Source organism: Eschrichtius robustus, chromosome 4 (assembly GCF_028021215.1).
Source record: "Eschrichtius robustus isolate mEscRob2 chromosome 4, mEscRob2.pri, whole genome shotgun sequence".
NCBI classification, from domain to species: Eukaryota; Metazoa; Chordata; class Mammalia; order Artiodactyla; family Eschrichtiidae; genus Eschrichtius; species Eschrichtius robustus.
In genome coordinates this window covers 114,157,227-114,175,376 of record NC_090827.1, presented here as the reverse complement: position 1 = coordinate 114,175,376, position 18,150 = coordinate 114,157,227, and the positions used below count along the sequence as shown (strand labels likewise).

Here is an 18,150-nt window from a genome sequence, read left to right as displayed (position 1 = left end):
CTAACTAAGCCAAACTGGTGAGTTTCAGCAATTCCTATCATCTCCCCTTTATCTTTTCCTTAGGGTTTTGCCAATATTCAACTTAAGTCTAAGTCTCTTCTTTTTTGGACTCCTTGGGTGCTGGGAATGAGATGAGGGACTGAATGCCCCTCTCCAAATATCCTCATACTCTTTCTTCCGAAGTAGGTGTAGAATCAGATTTAAATAATCAGTGGTATTTGGATAGATGGCATCAGCCATGCAATTACACTCAAATGGCCCAGCAGGCTCACTGACTACTTGGGAACTCTTCCAGCCAAACCCCACTTAGTTGAGAGGCTACACATGGAGGGCAGGACCCACACACATTCTCTGATGTGGACACTGACCATGGCATGAAAATTGCCACTGCTGCCCAAACCAGCATCTCTTGTGAATGTAAGCCAAAGCAAAACAAAGTTACCTGGCCTCATTTCAGGGTATGCTTAGTTAACCAGCAGTGCATCAAATTCAAAATATACCTTTATGGAATTCAAAGCACCTGTATTGTGTAGAATGATGCCTTTATGCGGTTCAGAAATATATCACCCAAGACAGGCTGTGTCATTAATAGCCAACTTGCTTAACGTTTGAAATGAAAGAACAGAGAAAATGTTATAGTTGCTTTATTTAACAAAATTTATGCCAACTTCTCTATCTATATACATACGTGTTTCAAACTCGGAGCAGCAGACACACAAACTGTTAATGCAGGACTTTTTAATAATGCTTAAAACATGTTACGCAATGTTTTGTTTTCTGCTCATACTGACGTTAACAGATTCAAAAATTATTCCAAAGGCTGAGTGGCATCACGTCTTCATTTTCTGGGGTGGCTTAAGAAAGAGGGATGGAACTTTTGAGGGTTAATACACTGTGTTCAGTTTAGCTCAATCAAGAGCACTTGGCCCATGAGAGGGGCTCACAAAGTGTTTTGGACTGGGGATAAAAATTTGAGTAAAATAGAATCTGAGTATACTTTTTAAAAAAATTTTCACTGTCATATCATAAATATAACAAGGTTGTCTCATTTCTGATCCCCCAAAGAAAACCTATTTTAAAAAATAAGTTAGAAATGATTTTAATAGTAAGTACTATGAGTAACATTTACTGAGTAGAGACCCTTCAAAATCAAGGTAAGAAAGAGTAGACAAATACTCAACACAGTTCTGCCCCTACCTTCTCCAATTTTGTTCGTTTCATGACATTAAGCTACATGTTAACAAGCTATTTTCTAAAGTTCTTTATATAGGGAAGACAGCCATTTTTTGCTTTCTCATTTTTTTTATGACTTCCAGGAGCCCTCTGAATTCCTTACAAAGTACTGCGGTTCTGGAAATCTCAAAAAGCCTAGCTACATATTCTACTCACAAAATTTTGCTCTGTACAAGTACATAAGCTGAGTTTTAGGTAATACTTGAAAAACAGTTATGCTGCAAAGTGTATATGTTTCATGTTGACACTTAACACTCTGACCTGACTCATGGTTATCTTTCCTGAAAGGTCACGGTCTAGCCTTTCAGGAAAGATGCTACTAAACAGTGAGGTATAGAAGGAGAAAAATAATAAAGCACAGCCTTTTCTTCGTCTCTCAACACCTTAAGAGCCTTCTTTCATGATGGGGACTGGGGTGGGGAGGGAATAACAGATCTATGCGTGGATAAAACTTAAGAATGCTCTCCTTTATGTACAGAAGTGGTACACACAATCCATTTCCCAAAAAAGCACCAACTGGAAATGCACCGGGACTAAATACTGTACTGCAATGATCCACCGGGGTTTCTACTCCCATTTGTTCATATAAATCAGACCCATCACCTACTGTGCTTTCATTTTCTAAAAATGAGATCAGACCATTATAAAAATGTACTTCCAAAATAAATTATTTCTAGAATATAAAATGTTTTATATTTTTCCAGCCCACATAACTTCACTATAAAATAGGAAATCAGAAAATTAGCTACTGCAAGTTTTCATATGGTAAAAAATATATGTGTACACACATATATACACATATAAAAAAACCCAAGTTTTAAATTTCAATAAAAACTAACCAATCAACTTAATGATTATGTATTAAACTATACACAAGCCATGTGGAATATCTGTAATGAGAACCAACTACAAAGAATTACGATCTGATGTATCAGAGGATAATCTAAGACTTTCCCACGTGGAAAGAAAAATCAGGAAAGTCTCTTAACTGACTACCCAACACAACAGAAATCTCACTCATGCCTTTCTCGAGATGTAACAGCCCCGTTTCATTCGCTGCCCTCAATTCCCTAAGGAAGGAGTCTTTAAAAGGGAGGAAAACACGTGAGTTGGGGCTGCCTTGCGGCTGTGCTGTGTGTGCTCTGCATTATGGTCGGTTCCCCGCTGCGTGGGCAAGTGAGGACTAGAATCCAGCCTGAGCTGCTTTTGTAAAGCCATCCATCTGCCCAAGCAGCCGCAATGGTGCAGAGGGTGGGCTTTTTTCTAGTGCACACAAAGGTGCTGTGGAGACCAGCCCCAATCCTGACTCCTGCTGGTGGAGGGGTTGCTGGAGTGTTCTCGGAGCTGCTTCCCAGGAAGGTGAGCAACGGGGAAAGCCTGACTGCGGCTGAGATAAATTAGAAGCAGGTTATTACCACTGATGAAAACCAGGGACAGCATTCCTGTAAGCTTAACAGAGGTGGTGGGAGGTGTTCATTTTGTTGATTCTTGCCTGTTTTTAGTATTTTCATCAGGGAAAAACCTTAAGGGGTCTCAAGCAAGGGAAAGGGACAGGTGAGCAGGGAAGGTATCTCATTTCACAGGAGGGCCTGTTCAGAAAACCCACCAAGGGAGAGCAGGGGAAGACCTGGCAGGGGTGGGGGACAGTGTCTGTGATCCACTGGTGATGGAGGAAGAAAGAAAACAGTGTGCAGGTTCCACCCGTGGTCTGCGATGAGTTCCCAAATGAAAACTGGTCTCATTAAAGCTACAACTTTCATCACAATCCTATCTATCTTGATTTGTCTCCCCAAACTTTCTCTCTGTTGAAAGAAGCCTGTTCATTCACATTTTAAGACTTACTTGACTTTTGTGAGAGTGGTAAGGGCAAACAGGAGATAATTTTAGATATTCTCCCTCTGTGACCCTTTCTTCTCCTTCCCCGCCCCCAAAAAGGCACATTCCCTCCCCAACTGTCATAAACCAAGGTATTTAAAAAGAAAGCAAAAGCCTGAAAATGTTCCTTTCTTCCCCTAACAACACCTGCTGTTGTAGTAAATTCAGGCCAACCTTTGGAATTATTCTTTAAAAGGGTCAACAAAAGCCCAACTCTCTGTGCTATAGAGAACACTTAGCAACACTGCAGAGTGGGTGAGGGATTTAAAAGAAGGGCCACTTTTCTATAACCAAACTTAAGATAACTAACAAAGTAGAAAATATACTTTCCATTATGTACCAAATATTCAGGAGATGAGTTAATGCAAAAAAAAAAAAAAAAGTGGATGTGTACACCAAGACCTGGGTTTAATTCTTCAGTAGCATTTTGTTATATAAAGAGCATGTGTACAACACTCTAAACTTACCCCTCTGAATGGATTAGAAATGATTTTTATCTATGCAGAAAAAGGTTGCTGACCAAAGGGAAGTCTCAGATCCCATGGAAAATCTGTTCAAAGTTTCCCTTTGCCCCAGACAAATGCATACACGTGAATCTGTGTGCACTTCCTCGGGGGCCACAGACACCTTCTGACGTCCAGTCACCAGTCTCAGACACCAGGCTCTCCACATTCCCAGGAAGACCTGAAGACTGAACCAACCTCCCATCCCTGCAGTCTGTATTATCCTACAGAGTCAGGGAGGGACACAAAACCAAACAAACCAAACCAGAATCAATTAAAAGTAAGAAAAACAATTTGCTTCCAAGACCAATTTTTCACTTATTTGCCCTTGGAAGAAAGAACATCCCAATCTCTAGTTGCTTCTATTAAATGCCGTTGGCCATGACTCATCCACTCTTCCTGGTCTTCATAGAGCCGTCCACAAAACCAGCACTTAAATATACACTGTGATGAGTCATCAGGCAAGGAATCCACCACCTGGTAGTTGTTTTTATGAACTTTTTTAAGTTTCATTTTCAACATCATTTGCCTTTTTATCTGATTGGCTTCCTCCACATTCTGGTAGGTCAGCCGGACATGATGCCGCCTGATGCCTAACTGACACCTAGTCCTCTCTGATAGGACCACTTTGAGGACGTTGCCTTTGTACTTGTTTATTACCTTCATCACATTGGATACTTCTGGTGAGTCGACATCAGGATGGTTTAACACGATGACAGGCTGGTTCCGACGGGGGCATTTGATCAACTGGTCTGGTTTAGCTGCTATCAGTCGAAGTTGTCTTGCAACCTGAAAAATGGAAGGATCCTTGAAACAGCGGCTGGGATCAGCCTGAATTTTGCTTTTCTTCTTGGATGAGTTGACTTGTTTGGTTTTATTTTTACTTACAGGAAGACTTCTGGAAAACAGTTTCCCTTGCTTACTCATTTCACTGCTTCCTTGCTGTCCATGCAGGAGTCCAGTTTTTTTAAGCATGGTGCTACAATTAGCACTCTCTTTTCTTGATTTAGCCCAAAGAGATAGATCATGATTCTGGGACATGTCTATTGGCCCACTTTCACTTGTCGAAGACTGTAAGTCCAAGTCTGTCTGTTTCACTGGGCAGAACGGAATGGGTTTTATTAACTGTGTCTCACTGCAGGGGATGCTGACAGGTGCTTCACATGTAGCCTCTATAATGTGGGAATTCTCAGAGGAATTAAGAACCCTCAACACAGCCCCCTTCGGGATCAATACTGGAGGAGCCAAATGTGGCTTCCTGGTTACTCCGCTTTCGGTTTTCCCACTGCTGCCTTCTACAAGATGCGGATATATCTGCTGATGAGTAAGCTGTCCATTAATACCAACGTCATCCCGAGGTTTCGGGAGAGTACCTGTGGAATAGCCAGTGCTGGTAAATGACATGTTGATTTCCTGAATACCTTCAGAGGTAGCTTTCGAAGTGACCTTAGATGCCTTCCCTACAGAATGACGATGTGCATTACTTGCAGCCAAAGATGAAGGCTTGCCACAGGATTCAATTAACTGGGCTATCTTTCTGCGCAAGAGTTCAATTGACTTTATTTTGGACGTTGAACTATTCCACTTAATGCCCTCAGGGACGTTTTCAGATCCAGAGCTCAGAGAAAACACTGATGAGATGACTGGGCCTTCAAAGGAGTCATTAGTCTTTTCAGAATTCTTTAATTCCAAAGGTTTATCCCCAGACTGCTGAGATCTGATTCCATCTTCTCCCGCTATGTTTATGTGTAAATACTCACTTTTAGGTTGAGAGGAAATCTGGCCTGTATTTGAAACTGCCTTGTGTTCCTGTGTCTGGTTATGTTTCAGCTTCTTATTAGGGGGAGCCATTTTTACAGGAAAACTGATCTCATTTCTAGATTCCACGTCCTTTTTACTTAGGGGCAGTGAGTCCTTTTCTCCAGAGAAGGAAATGGTTGCAGGCGATGCAGCAAGAGGAAATAACTGCTGTGAGTCACTGTGTAAATTTCTTCCATCTTCAGTAAAAGAAACGGCAGCTTTATATGGAAAAGAGTTTGACGTAGTTCCAAGACCACTTAAAATACCATTTTTTATTAGAGATGATGGAGAATGACCTTTTAAGGCAATGGAAGGAAGAGCAGTTCTTTGTGGATATGTATAACCTTTTTTCTGCAAACCCTCAACTCTATCAGGGTTGAGAAAGGATTCTCCACCACTGTGCACGCTAGAATTTGACGTGAAAAAGTCATAAGACCTTACCCATTTCACGTTTTTAAGTTGTTTCTGAACTGATGATTGAAGATTATGGATGCCTGCAAGTTTTCCAACATTCCCTTCGATCATTAGTGACTTTGTTTGTTCTGCAGAAGCCATTTTTTCCTGTTCCCTTGAATCTTTCTCTTTAGTCACACGTTCAGAATTACCTCCATCACCCCCACCAGCGGCAAGGCAATTATTTTCTTCCAGAGGAAACAGTTTCAGCACAAGCTGCTGTGTTCCATTGACAACCTTCACATCTATCAACTGGGCTAAACAGTTTGCAGGGACGATTAGTTCCGCTGGTGCCACAACCGTTAATGGCATTCCCGGCTGAACAGGCTCTTTTGCAGGGGATAACACTTCCACCTCCACACTTTTGTTCTCAAACAGGTTGACTTCATTGGGCTCTGACAGCGTCACTTTATTTGGAATGCACACGACATCTTTTTGGTACTCCTTTGATTCAGGTAATAACATTATGTTGTGCATTCTGTCTTTATTTGAATGGAGGGAGAACCTTGAAAGTTGATCTGACAACTTATTTTGAAACGCAGTCCTTGGACTGGAAGCTTTTAAAAGCTCTGGGTTTTGCTTGGATGCACTGATTCTTTTTGGCTCCAGCTTGGCAATGGTTTTGGGCAGCCGTTTTCCACCAGCCTTCTCGTGGACTCTCTTCCTGTGTTTGACAATGTAGTCATTTCTAATAGCACCATAATCACAATACTCACATTGATAAGGGAAAATGCCTGTGTGTTTCACCAAGTGCCTCTGAAACTCCCCTTTAGTGTAGGAAATGTAGCTGCAGTGAGAACAAATGAATTTAATCTCTTCATGCTGAAGTGTGTGCTTTTTGTACTGCAGAGGGTCCTTCGTGGAAAATCGACATTTATCACAATAGTATTTGCCTGGCTTAAAGTTCCTTACCTTAAATTTGTTATTGACAGAACTTGAGATGGTTTCCGGTTTATTCCCTATGTGAGTAGCACTGTGATTATTGTTCACAAAATGGAAATGGGGAGGGGCCACACCTAGGCTGCATTTGAAGCAAACATATTTGTCCTCCTTTTGGCTTTGCCCAGTATCCCTTTTCAGATCCTGAAGTGGGATCTTGTACACACTTTTACACTTCACACATGTAGCAACGGTCATCGTGGCAGCCTCTGCCTCGGAGACTTGATACAGAAGAGTCTGAGCTTCTTGTCTATCTGGGCGAGTCGCTCGATTAGCATTAGGCTGTTTGAGCGACATGGTCAAGGAATTGTGTCCGTCATCCACTTGTGTAGTCCACAACTGCTGTCCACTATCCTTCATCTTCTTCATTTGCATTTCTAAAAAGAGGCCACTGAAATCCAGAGAGACATGATAAAACTCTTAGGAAGCATCCTTCAGTATACTTTGTAGCTGGCTTCCCAGGAACATATTATCTTTTTTCATAAACCACCACAGTAGGTCATGATCCCAAAATATGACTGTTTCCAATTCTCTGATATTCCAGGCAACACTAAAGGGGAAAAAAGATATCACAAAGCATCATTAATAGATGAACTTAAGGTTTAGCTAACGTATTTCCAAATTTACCCTATATTTCAATGACCTTGGGGATTTTATGCTAAGTCTTGACCTACTATCTTGAAACACATGTCGACAGTGATACACAGTACAACAGAAATGGCAAATAACCAGCCTAAACTGAAAACATTTTCAAACTCCGCCCCCCTAAAAGTCATCACTTTAGGCCAACCATAAACATAGATATACTGGGGTAATCATGGCAGTCATTCAGAATAGCCTTTGCTGAGTGAGTTATTTTTAAGTGTCACTGAGAGCATTCTAGCAATTTCACAGCTATAATTTCATAACAGCCTCACTAAAACCTTAGGAGGCTGGCATTTTAGTTTCTCAACGCACAAGTTAACCAGTGGTAGAGCCAGGACTCTGGCTCAGGTGTCCATTTGTTACTATGTTACGGCGTGGATCCCAACTCTCTCTCTCATGTGCCCCATTTGCTTTCACAAGTGGTAAGAAGACAATACTATCCTGCCAATACTAGGCAGGCAAATACTTATTCCTTCAACATCTTACTGAGCATCTATCAGGTGTCAGGCACTGCTCTAGGCGCTACAGGGCAGTGACCAGAAGCAAATCCATCCCTCCCCTCACAATGGTACAGAGAGGGGAGACAAACTGTATATTTATTTGGCAGATGGTGGCAAGTGACTGTGGAAAACAAACCATAAAGCCAGGCAAGGGGGACAGGGCGTAACTATGTGATGAAGTTGTAGGGCTGGGGTGTGGAGAGTCAGGAAAGGCCTCAAGAGAAGCTGACGCTGGAGCAGAGACCTCTGGGCAGCCTGGGAGGAGGGCGTTTCAAGCTGAAGGAGGGCGGAGCTCTGTGGGAAGTGGGCCTGGAGCACTGGAGCACCAGCAAGGAGGCTGAGGCTGGGGGGCAATGAGCAAGAAAGGCCGGAGGGTACTGGGCAGGGGAAGATCTATGGTGCAGCATTGTAAGGATGTGGCTTCTCCCCACGTGAGGAGGAGACCCGGGGAGAGACTGGAGCAGCAACAGAACATGACATGATCTGATCTATATTCCAGCCACTGCCTCTGGCTGCTACAGGGACCGGAGTCTCAGAGAGCGAAACCATGGCAGCAAGGACACAGGGGAGAGAGAGTAAGGCGGCCTGGAATGCAGCTCCTGTTTTCTAGAGCCAATACCACAATATGTGTAATGCAGTGATTTTTACATAAAAATAGGTAATTATCTGTAACTACGCATTCTTGTTTCAGAATACACAGAACTAAACAAAAACCACTCCAGTTTGGGACCTGCTAAAAGCCTTTCTGTTATGACCTTATTAAAAAAAACACTTTCAACCTGTTGAGCCTCAATTTTTTCATCTGGCAATCAGAATTACGGGTATTTATCCAACCTCTTCCACAGTCCTGCCATGATGACTAAAACCCTAAACAATACAAGACAACACTTTTAAAATTTTAAAGCACTTCCCTGAATGTCAAGAGGCGCACAGAGGCCTCAGTAAGTGCTTGTTCAATGATGGGCAGCGATACGAATGGGAATTAGCAGCTTCCTTCTGGCACCCTGCTAATAGGCCAAGAGCTGTACAAAGTAAGTCTGGAAGGCCGACCTGGGGGAGCAGAAGGTCTTGCTGTGGGGTGGAGAGAAACAATTATTGTGTATCCAGATCTAGCATACAACCTGCCTTTAAAAACATTTTTGGAAAGCACCGTAAGAACGTACCACATTGATGACAACCTTTATTTTCTTTTGCAGTAGTATCTTTTCCTATTTTGCTTTTGCAAAAGACAGTTGCCTCCTTTCAAAAACAACTCCCAGCGTGCAATCAAGCATCTAGGGACGCAATCAGACTTGACCCACCCCAAGTCTGTATGTAATACACACCAAGCGGGCAGAGGCCTGTGGGGTTGCAAGGTGCAAACCTATCCCCTCAGTGTTCAAACACACACCTATGCAAGGGGACTGTGCACAGGACAGGACACGTGGATGCCTCAAACTGCAAACTGACAGCCATGGGCAAAGACAAGGACGGTCATTTTCCTCTGCACTCCTGGTACATATACAGCAGGCAGAGCTTTCAAAGGAGTCACTGGGAGAAGCTGACGCACTTCACTTTCTGGATTTGTAAACTGGCTTTAGTGAAAGGAGACAGAAGTGATACCCAGAACTTCTGCACTAATGAAGTGACCTCAAGCCAGCCACCCATTTGTATCTGCTCACTCTTCCATGCTCACATAGATGAATGCTTAGCCCTGAAGTCGCAGACTTTTTATCATCTAAAAATGCTACTATTGTCAACATGTTCAAGTTGGCATCTCCATCCTGCTAAAACAGAGGACGCAATGGCTGCAACCAGAGCCTAAGAAAACCACTGGCCCAAGGAATGCAGAGGCTGAAAAGAGGCTTTAAGGGGATCTGGTCCAGTGGTTCCTGAATCTGGAGGAGCTGCAGAATCAGAGCTAAAATAGACATTCTTGGGCTTCACCCCAAAGCTCATCAATCTAAATCTCAGTGGGAGAGGGAAGGAGAAGAGACATTTATGGTTTGTAAAAGCACTACATATAATTCTGATGAAAAGCCAGCATCAGAAATCACTGGTTGAAACTCCCAGCAACATTTCAATCCTTTAAAACATCTTCACCAGTTGGTCATGCAGCTGATGCTCTAATACTACCATGAGCCAAACTCCCTCTCTCTTCGGGCAGCTAATTTTATTTTCACATAGTTATCACTGTCCAGAATTTACCCTTAAATAAAACTGAAACCAACCTTCCTGTAACTTCCTTATATCCTGACCTTGGAGCTACAAACAACTTAATCCCTGATAGACCAGTCATTAATCTGCTCCTTTCCTGTCTCAATTCTGTTCACAAGAGGTGCATATCAGCCAATATGTACATATCTGATCTACCAGCCTCATAATCCTGAGAGAGAAGAAGAGAAGAGGAGGAAGAAGAAGAAGAGGAAAAGAAGGAAGAGAAGAAGAGGTAAGAAGGGAAAGAGGCAGGGAGGGAAAAAGAAAGAGGGGGAGGAAAGAAAAGAAAGTAATTTACTTGCCTGGTACAACCTGCTTACCAACTCTTTTAAAAAAAAAAAATCACAAAAGGCAGTTTTGCCATTTTCTCTCCAAATCCTTTTAAAACTTGGGGGTGTCATTCCTCCTGGAACTGAAGACTTGAAATCTCAGACTGAACGGTAAAATCACATACCTTAGCAAGAAGAGGAGAGCATCCTGCTGGAGGAGAGTTCTCTCTAGAGAACTAACCAAGCCTGCTTGGTGCCTCAGTAATGCAGAAGCCTCCTGGTGGTGCTTCTGCAAAACCATCTCAGCAGTTATTCTGAATCAGGAATCCACAGAAGCAAGTGTCAATATGAAGCATGAGGCTGTGATTAGCAAATGCAGTTTAATGGGGAGGCAGGACACTAGGCTATGACCCAATTACGTCACCTGTTTGAAAGGGCCTTCTTGGCTTTTAAACCATTCTCAAAATAACGCATGTTTCTACCTTGGTACTTCCCTCCGTCCAGGTGACAAAGATGTCAGGCTTCTTCAAAACAAGCAGACAAAGTTCTCTTTGGCCACTGCAACATGTGGAGCTAGTTGTGGGTGAAAAAGATCTCAGATGTAGCACCCCAAGACAGAGGTAAATGGACGCAGTGGCACAGAAGAACTCAGATGGCTTTGATGTTGGCATTTATACTTGGACACTCCTGAGGCCACACTAAGCACACCTGAGTAAATGGGCTCCCAAGACCTTGTTCCCTCCATACACCTTTCTCTACCTGGTTCACATTCAGGTACAACCACCTGTGAAGCGGGGTCCTCTTGGCAGATTACTGTCCAGTGGACTGATGACCAAGGATTACATGAAACACTGTAGATAAAGGGCCGTGTGTGTGCCAGGTGCTGGGGGCACTAATCAATCACGATTAACACCAGTGTCAGTGATCACCGACCTTCCACACTCACAACACCTGTCACAAAACCTCTGCATCTGACCTCCTAGAACTAGAGACGTACACTTTTTAAAGTTCATTGAGGAAGGTTCTCGACAACACAGAAAATAGTATTATTAACTCTGGACACAATAATAAAATAGCTACTTAATGTTAAGTTGTCTGCCTTATACAGCAAAAAGTGAGCTTTTTAACGCAGAATTATCTCCAGCATCAGACAAAGGCGGCTTCCACACACAAAGAGGAGGGACACAATGTGTGACAAATGTGCTTCCTCTAGACTGAGTCTTGTCTTTTCTGGGGAAAAAGCCTAAGGGCAGCATCCACTACTGGTGGGTTTTCCTTCTGACTCTGAGCTCACCTGACCTGGTTTCTTAAAAACTTATCATGGGGACAGATGGAGAAAAACAGAGTTTGTTAGAAACCAGTGACATTGAGGGCTATAAAAATCATGAAGGTTGTGTAAGTTTTTATTAAAAAGGAAGCATTTGACTTCTAAATACCGGAAACATCAAGTGCTCAACAGAATTAGAAGAGCAATAAGCAGTAAAATAGTGTTTAAAGCTACAGATCACGGAATCAGATTACAGGGTTTCAAATCCCAGTCCCACTGCTTTCTAGATGTCTGACCTGGAGCAAACTGTCTGAATCCTCACCTGTAAAATAGAAAATAGACAGTACCTACCTCACAAGGTTGTCGTGAGGATTAAATGTGACAGTGTGACTATAAGTGCTTATATAAGTTACTTACACATAAAACTATTAAGAGTATTATTCTCCCTTTTTTATGAAGAAAATAGAAGAAATGATGCCTATCACATAAATAGTCCAAGGGGCTAAAATACAGGCTTCTTTGCTGCCTGGAAATTGCTTTTTTCTGGAATACACAGTGAATCTCATTTTATAATTTTAATTATAGTTGCTTGGCTGTACAGTCTAAAAGATAATTTACCTCTGGGACCAAACCATCCACCTCGCCTTAGTGGCAAAGGGGCCAACAGGTGATTATAATCACCATGGAAAAGATGCTTTAACTACAAGAGTGCTCATTACAACTTAGGCTTACATATAATCTATTGATAGTTACCGAACGGCCTTTTCCTCTCCAAGGCCAGTTGAACTGTGAATTATCCCTGTAGCAAATGAACGTGTCCCCACACCAGATGTTAGTGAGAAAAGTTTAAAAGCAGTGGCTAGACAATTAAATCATGTGCATGCTACGTGGATCATCACATACATCTTCTGTTCATGAGAGATGCCCAGCAAACTCAGCAAATTTTAGTTGACTGACTGTATCCTTTCTGGACACTGAAGCAAATTTAGGAAGCTCTTCCAGAAATCTTTTCATTGTGGCTTCTACCATATCCACGGCTAGGGCAGGAATGCAGCTGCTCCGCCCATGAGGAGCAGAGGGAATGGAGTTGGCAGGTTTGTAGTTCAAACTGATTCTGTCCCTTATTTGCTGGGTCCGTAGGCAAGTGATTTCTCTCTACTTATTGTCAGGCAAGGAAACAGGCTTTAATATCATCAAACTTAAAGGGTAATCAGGAGAAGCAAACTAGGATCGTGCATGCAAAGCACTCAGTCTGGTGGCACATGCACTCCAAAATTCTCTCTGCTCCTTTTGTCTATTTAGCCACAGATAGCAAAGGCTAGTCTAACTAACGTTTCCTAGTAACCAAAATTTTAAAACAGTCTACTCCTAAATGACCATTAGCATGTAAACGAGTGATACCTGATCAGTGAAACAATGCAACATTAGGTATGTAAACTGCCAACATTTCTCCAGTTAAGTTAGTATTTAAGAATAAACTGTTGCCTCACTCAGCAAGAACTTTTCCAGACAATTACAAAGAATCAGAATTGAATGGTAAATAGATCTAAACAATGAAAAAATCAATGAAGTATTTTCTTTTTGCTAATCTATCGTGCACTTGAAATGACTGAACTGAAAACTGATGGCCATCTTGATGGCAAAAAATACTTCCAAATGTTGCTGACAAACGTACACCTTTGAGACCTTAGATTTCCTTCTGAAACCAAGTGTATCACTTGCAGCACACAATGAGGCAAGAAGGCTGAACAAGAGCCAGAGCCCCTGTTCTGATTCCTCAGCTTTGCAGATGAAAAGTGCAATAGAGTGAAAAGGGCAATCACCTTGGGGTCTCAGGAGCAAGGTTTGAAACCTAGGTTTTTGACTTAGAAGCCGTGTCATTCTGGACTCAACCTCTTTGAGCCTGAGTTTCCTCACTTGTAACATGGGAATAATGCCTGATTTACATGGCTGATGTGAGGAAATGGTATAATGCAGCTAGCAGGCAGCCTTACGCTCGGCAGGCAAACTACATGTTTTGACAACAAATAAGTCAACATATTTCTGTTGAAGATTCCTTCCAATGTAGAAGAGTCCAGTAATCCCAGAGAAGCAGAATCTTAGTTTAACAAACGAGCCTAATGAGATAAAGGTCTCTGGCTGAGTGCTCTGGCTGGAGGTGAGGATCTTCTCTCCCACCCTCCAGTCTACAAAGGGAGTTACCTTGGGACTGAATGACACTGCTGAGCACGTGAACTGAAACTACACCAGAGAACAAAGGAAGTTATTATTATAGTTTTTTTAAATAGTTTAAATAAGAGACAACATTTCTAAAGAAAGAATATGACTAGTGCTAGAGTTTTTAAAGTCTAAAACTTACAGTTCTATACATGGAAAAAAATTTAAGAGGCAAATATGCTCTTGTTAGCATTTTTAAAGAAAGGTAAAAACAAGGTAGTACTACAAGCAGTATTACAAAATTCTATGTTATTAAACACACCTAGCAACTTCAGGTCTCTAAAGGTGATAAAAATGAAGGACAAATGTGTCTTTGTACTCCCCCCCTCCCCCGACTTTTGCCTTAAAGTCAAAATTTTGTAGAAGAAATGGAGCAAGAGTTTAATAAAAAGTATAATTAAACAAAGAAGAATTATCTCCCACTAAATCAGTGACTCTTAACCTTGGCTGAATCAAGGTAATCAACTTGTCATAATATGTTAAACTTATTTAAAGAGGTCCCTTTGATGTTTAGTTGCCCTCCTGCACAGAGAATTTACCTGGGGAGCTTTAAAAATAATGATGCCTGGGCTCCACTGTGTTGGGTGGAAGGCTTTGGGAATTTTAAAAGCTTCCCAGGTGGTTCTAATGTGCAGCCAAGGTTGAGAACCACCACCGGACGTTACAGGTAGAGAGGAGCATATGGGGGAATGGCCAGGGTCATTATCAGCACTCCTGTGCAGTCTTTTCTATACCAATCCGATCCACCTTTGGGTGCCCGGAGGTGAGGCAAGGCCACTGCCTTGAACTGTAATGGTGTGAGCAGGCAGGGAGACTCTGGCTCCTACCCTTGCTTACTGGCCATCTGACCTTGGAAACATTCTCACTGATGCTGTCTGTGGAGTGTGTAAGCACAGTAGCCACTGCAGATTCTCGGAAACTGAAATGTGCCTGGCATGGTGTGAGTATGACGAGCGTGAGCCAGGGCTGTGTACCCGACACCCGCCGCAGGCTGCTGTCTTTAAGGAGTGGGATCAGGAGATGGAGAGAGGGAAACGGGTGGTTTCAGTAAAGTGGTAAATGCTACACTAGTGACCTGACCGGGGTGCTCTCAGTGGCTGGCTGTGTTGCCAATCCTGGAGCACCGTGGCCCGAGTCAGGTGGAAGGGGTGTGTGAGAAGGCGGATTCATACGTTACATCCATTACTCCTCAAAGTACCAATTACCTCCAATTACCTGCTTCTTGTAAGATCTGGAGATACTGTGGCTTTTCTAAGGTCATGGAGTTGGTCGGCTGGCATCTAGTCTAAATTCTGTCTTTTCTGCTACCCTGCCGTGTGAGGCTCTGAACTGCATAGTTGGGCACTGTTCTTACTGCCTGCCCGGAGCCACTGAGCTGCTGATTGAGTCAAAAGCACGGAGAGTCCCATAGGCTCTTCCTTCTCTTCTCAGGCACCGAGTCCCAGCCGGTGTCAACCTCAGGCTCTGGCATAGGCGTGTACGCTCAGAACCCTGGGAGGCAGCAAGGCAGCGCACAAGGGGCCCTGCGACAGAAGCCAGGCACTTGGGTCTAAGTGCTGGGCCCATGTAGCCTTGGTTTCTTCATGCACTTTTCTAGAAAATAAGGGGAATGAGCCCCCAAAGTGCTTCTCAAGCAAGGGAGCTTAAAAGAAAAGGGAAGAAAGGCTTCCCAGGACTCAGGTGAATGAATGAATCAGACTGTGCTTTTCCTGGGGTGGGCTCAGGGCCTGTGGCTTAAATTCTTCCCAGGTGATTCTGATGCCTCCCCACTCCCCACCCTATGATGAGAATGTCTCCATCTGGGGGGCTCTAGCCACTTTCACTCCCAGGATGGATCCTGGAGATTGTAGCTGGCCAAGTCTGAATATGTGAACAAAGAAAATGCAGTCTATGCCCGGCAGCTTGAGAACAATCAAGACTGAGAAACATCACCGGTGAGGACGACCCTGTTTATCACAGTCAACGGCACAGGGCTTGGTCACACAGGCACTCAACGAGCACTGGCTGAATGGAGTCAATGAATGAAAGAAACATCAGCCTTCCTGGCGACAACAACAATGTTCTTTGTTATTTTTTTCCTCTTAAACTGGTCCAGATCCCCTTACTTTAAAGCACACAGACCAGTAGACAGATGTGTGTGTGTTTTAATTGCTATTACTGGATTTTTAAAAATCAGGGAGGAGGCCCAATAAATAAAATAATGCCCTCCTTTGTCTGTTCTCACAACGCACCTTACAATGAATGTTTAACAGCACAACAAAACTGGATACCTACAAAAGTGTTATTTTTCAAGGCTATGTTAGATCCAAGAAATAAAAACATTTAAAAAATGCATCCTAGGTTAAAGATAACACCGATATAACTTAAGAAAGCCAAACATTTGTATTCTACCTTAATAGACTATATTGGGATATTGGTTTTTAAATCGTCAATTGCTGGGCCAGTATCTCCTGCTGTGCACACACATCAGGGGTTGGAATGAACTTTGCATACCTGACTCAGAGAGAGATAAAGAAATACATTCCGATTCTCTCTGCTTTTTTATAGGAAGTCCTGCCTGCTCCTGGAGACCACGGTTTTCCCACTCTTGGTGACTTCAATTCTAAGCTTAAGGGATAATGTTTAAGGGTTCGAACACAACAGTTCAGCTGTGTAGGTTTGTTTTTAATCAGGACACAGTGCTCAGTATTTCACTTCCTAATTTTTCATGTTAGGTTGATCAACTGTTCATTACCCCAGTTTTTAAAATCAAGGGTATTTTCACGGGATACACGGAATAACCAACATATATAGAGGAATTTAAGTGTTTTCTTTCCTTCTCTCCTTTGGCTTTCCCTTTCCGATTTAGGCATTTTCATTCTTTAGCACCCTGCGTGGTTTCCTGGCCTCAAACTGCCCAAGGACCCCAAGGCAACAAGATAAAAGGGCAGCTGAGATGGGGGAGAGCCCACAAAGAGTGACATCAGCATTGAGAACCGAGTCACGCCTTCATCTTTATCCTCCCTTTACACCCTCACCAGCAAAAGATGGACAAGCCCATTCCCGGGCACATGCCCCAAAACTCCCAAGGAACGACAATGCCAGTCTGGTTTTCAAGTTTATTGTTGGCACACACACCGACGGTACACGTTATCCAAGGCCCGTCCACGTCTCACAGCGCGGCTGCTAGGAAGGGAAGGCGCGGGTACAGTGGGTTTACAGCCTCGTCCCCAGGGGTCGTCTGGGCCCCTTCCAGGGGTCGCAGGGGTTTCTTCTAACCACTGAAAACCGGACCACGTCAACGCTGACCTCCGAGGCCCGCAGGAGGCTTTAAAAATGGCCTCCTGACGACACTTCCTGCTCGGAGCCGACCGGTAGGAACTCTCCCAGGAGATGCATCATTTAAAACGCTGGGGGCGGGTGGAGAAGGCCGGGCTCGGCGGCTCCACACCGGCCGTCCCGCAGCCCGGACGCCGCCGCCAAGGGTCGCGACCCGGGGCATTCGGGGCGAGCCTACAGGGTCGCGGCCGCGGCACAAAGGCGCTCGAGTGGGGGGCGCCGGCTGCGCACCCGCCGCCACCCCCGGCCCCCGAGGTCCGTGCTCCCTGTCCCCGGGCCGGCGAGAGCCCCCTGCCGGGCGCCCCTCCCCCCACCCCCGGCCCGACGCCCCCTCCCCTCCCCTCCAGGCCGCCGCCCTCTCCTCCGCACCCAGCCCGGGGCCCGCTGCCGCGACCCGTCTGCCCCGGGGCCTCCTGCCAAGACGCCGGCCGGCGGCTCGGGCACGCGGGGCCGAGCCCCGCAGCACCCGGCCCCGGCTGCCTGCCCTGCGCGGCCTCGTCCTGTCCCTGCCCCGCACGGCCCCACGCCACCCCTCCGCACCCCGGCCCCGCGCGCCCCGCGCACGCGGACCCAGCGCCCTAGCCCTCCCGCTCAGCCACTCACCGAGCCGCCGGGTCGGGGTCCCGGGAAGGAGCGTCTACACCGCCGTCCGCAGGCCACCGCGGCCGCCTCCGCGGCCGCCCGCTGTAGGTCCCTACTCGGGGGGCGGAGCCCGGCGGCGCCGCGCGTGCGCAGTGTGCGTGCAGAGGCTCGGCTGGAGCGCAGCTGGCGCCCGAGGTCCCTAAAGCTGCGCCCGCCCTCACCAGGTTTCAGCGCGGCGCGGAGCCCAAGACCTAACCGAGCCCCGGTCCTGGACTCAGAGCTCGCCCGAACGCGTCCACATCCACTGCGCGCAATGTCCATGCTTGGCCTGGATGTCCGCAAGCTCCGGAGCC

General features: G+C 44.8%; 1 protein-coding gene across 1 annotated transcript; it reads right to left on the bottom strand.

The window, feature by feature from the left end:
• Positions 1-628: 628 nt before the first annotated feature.
• Positions 629-17,905, bottom strand: ZNF518B (zinc finger protein 518B). The gene is made up of 2 exons (XM_068543225.1): positions 17,819-17,905; positions 629-7,353 (listed from the first exon to the last, which is right to left on the bottom strand). The coding sequence occupies exon 2, from the start codon at positions 7,176-7,178 to the stop codon at positions 3,930-3,932; it is 3,249 nt and encodes a 1,082-aa protein (XP_068399326.1). The 5' UTR covers positions 7,179-7,353; positions 17,819-17,905; the 3' UTR covers positions 629-3,929.
• Positions 17,906-18,150: the final 245 nt, after the last annotated feature.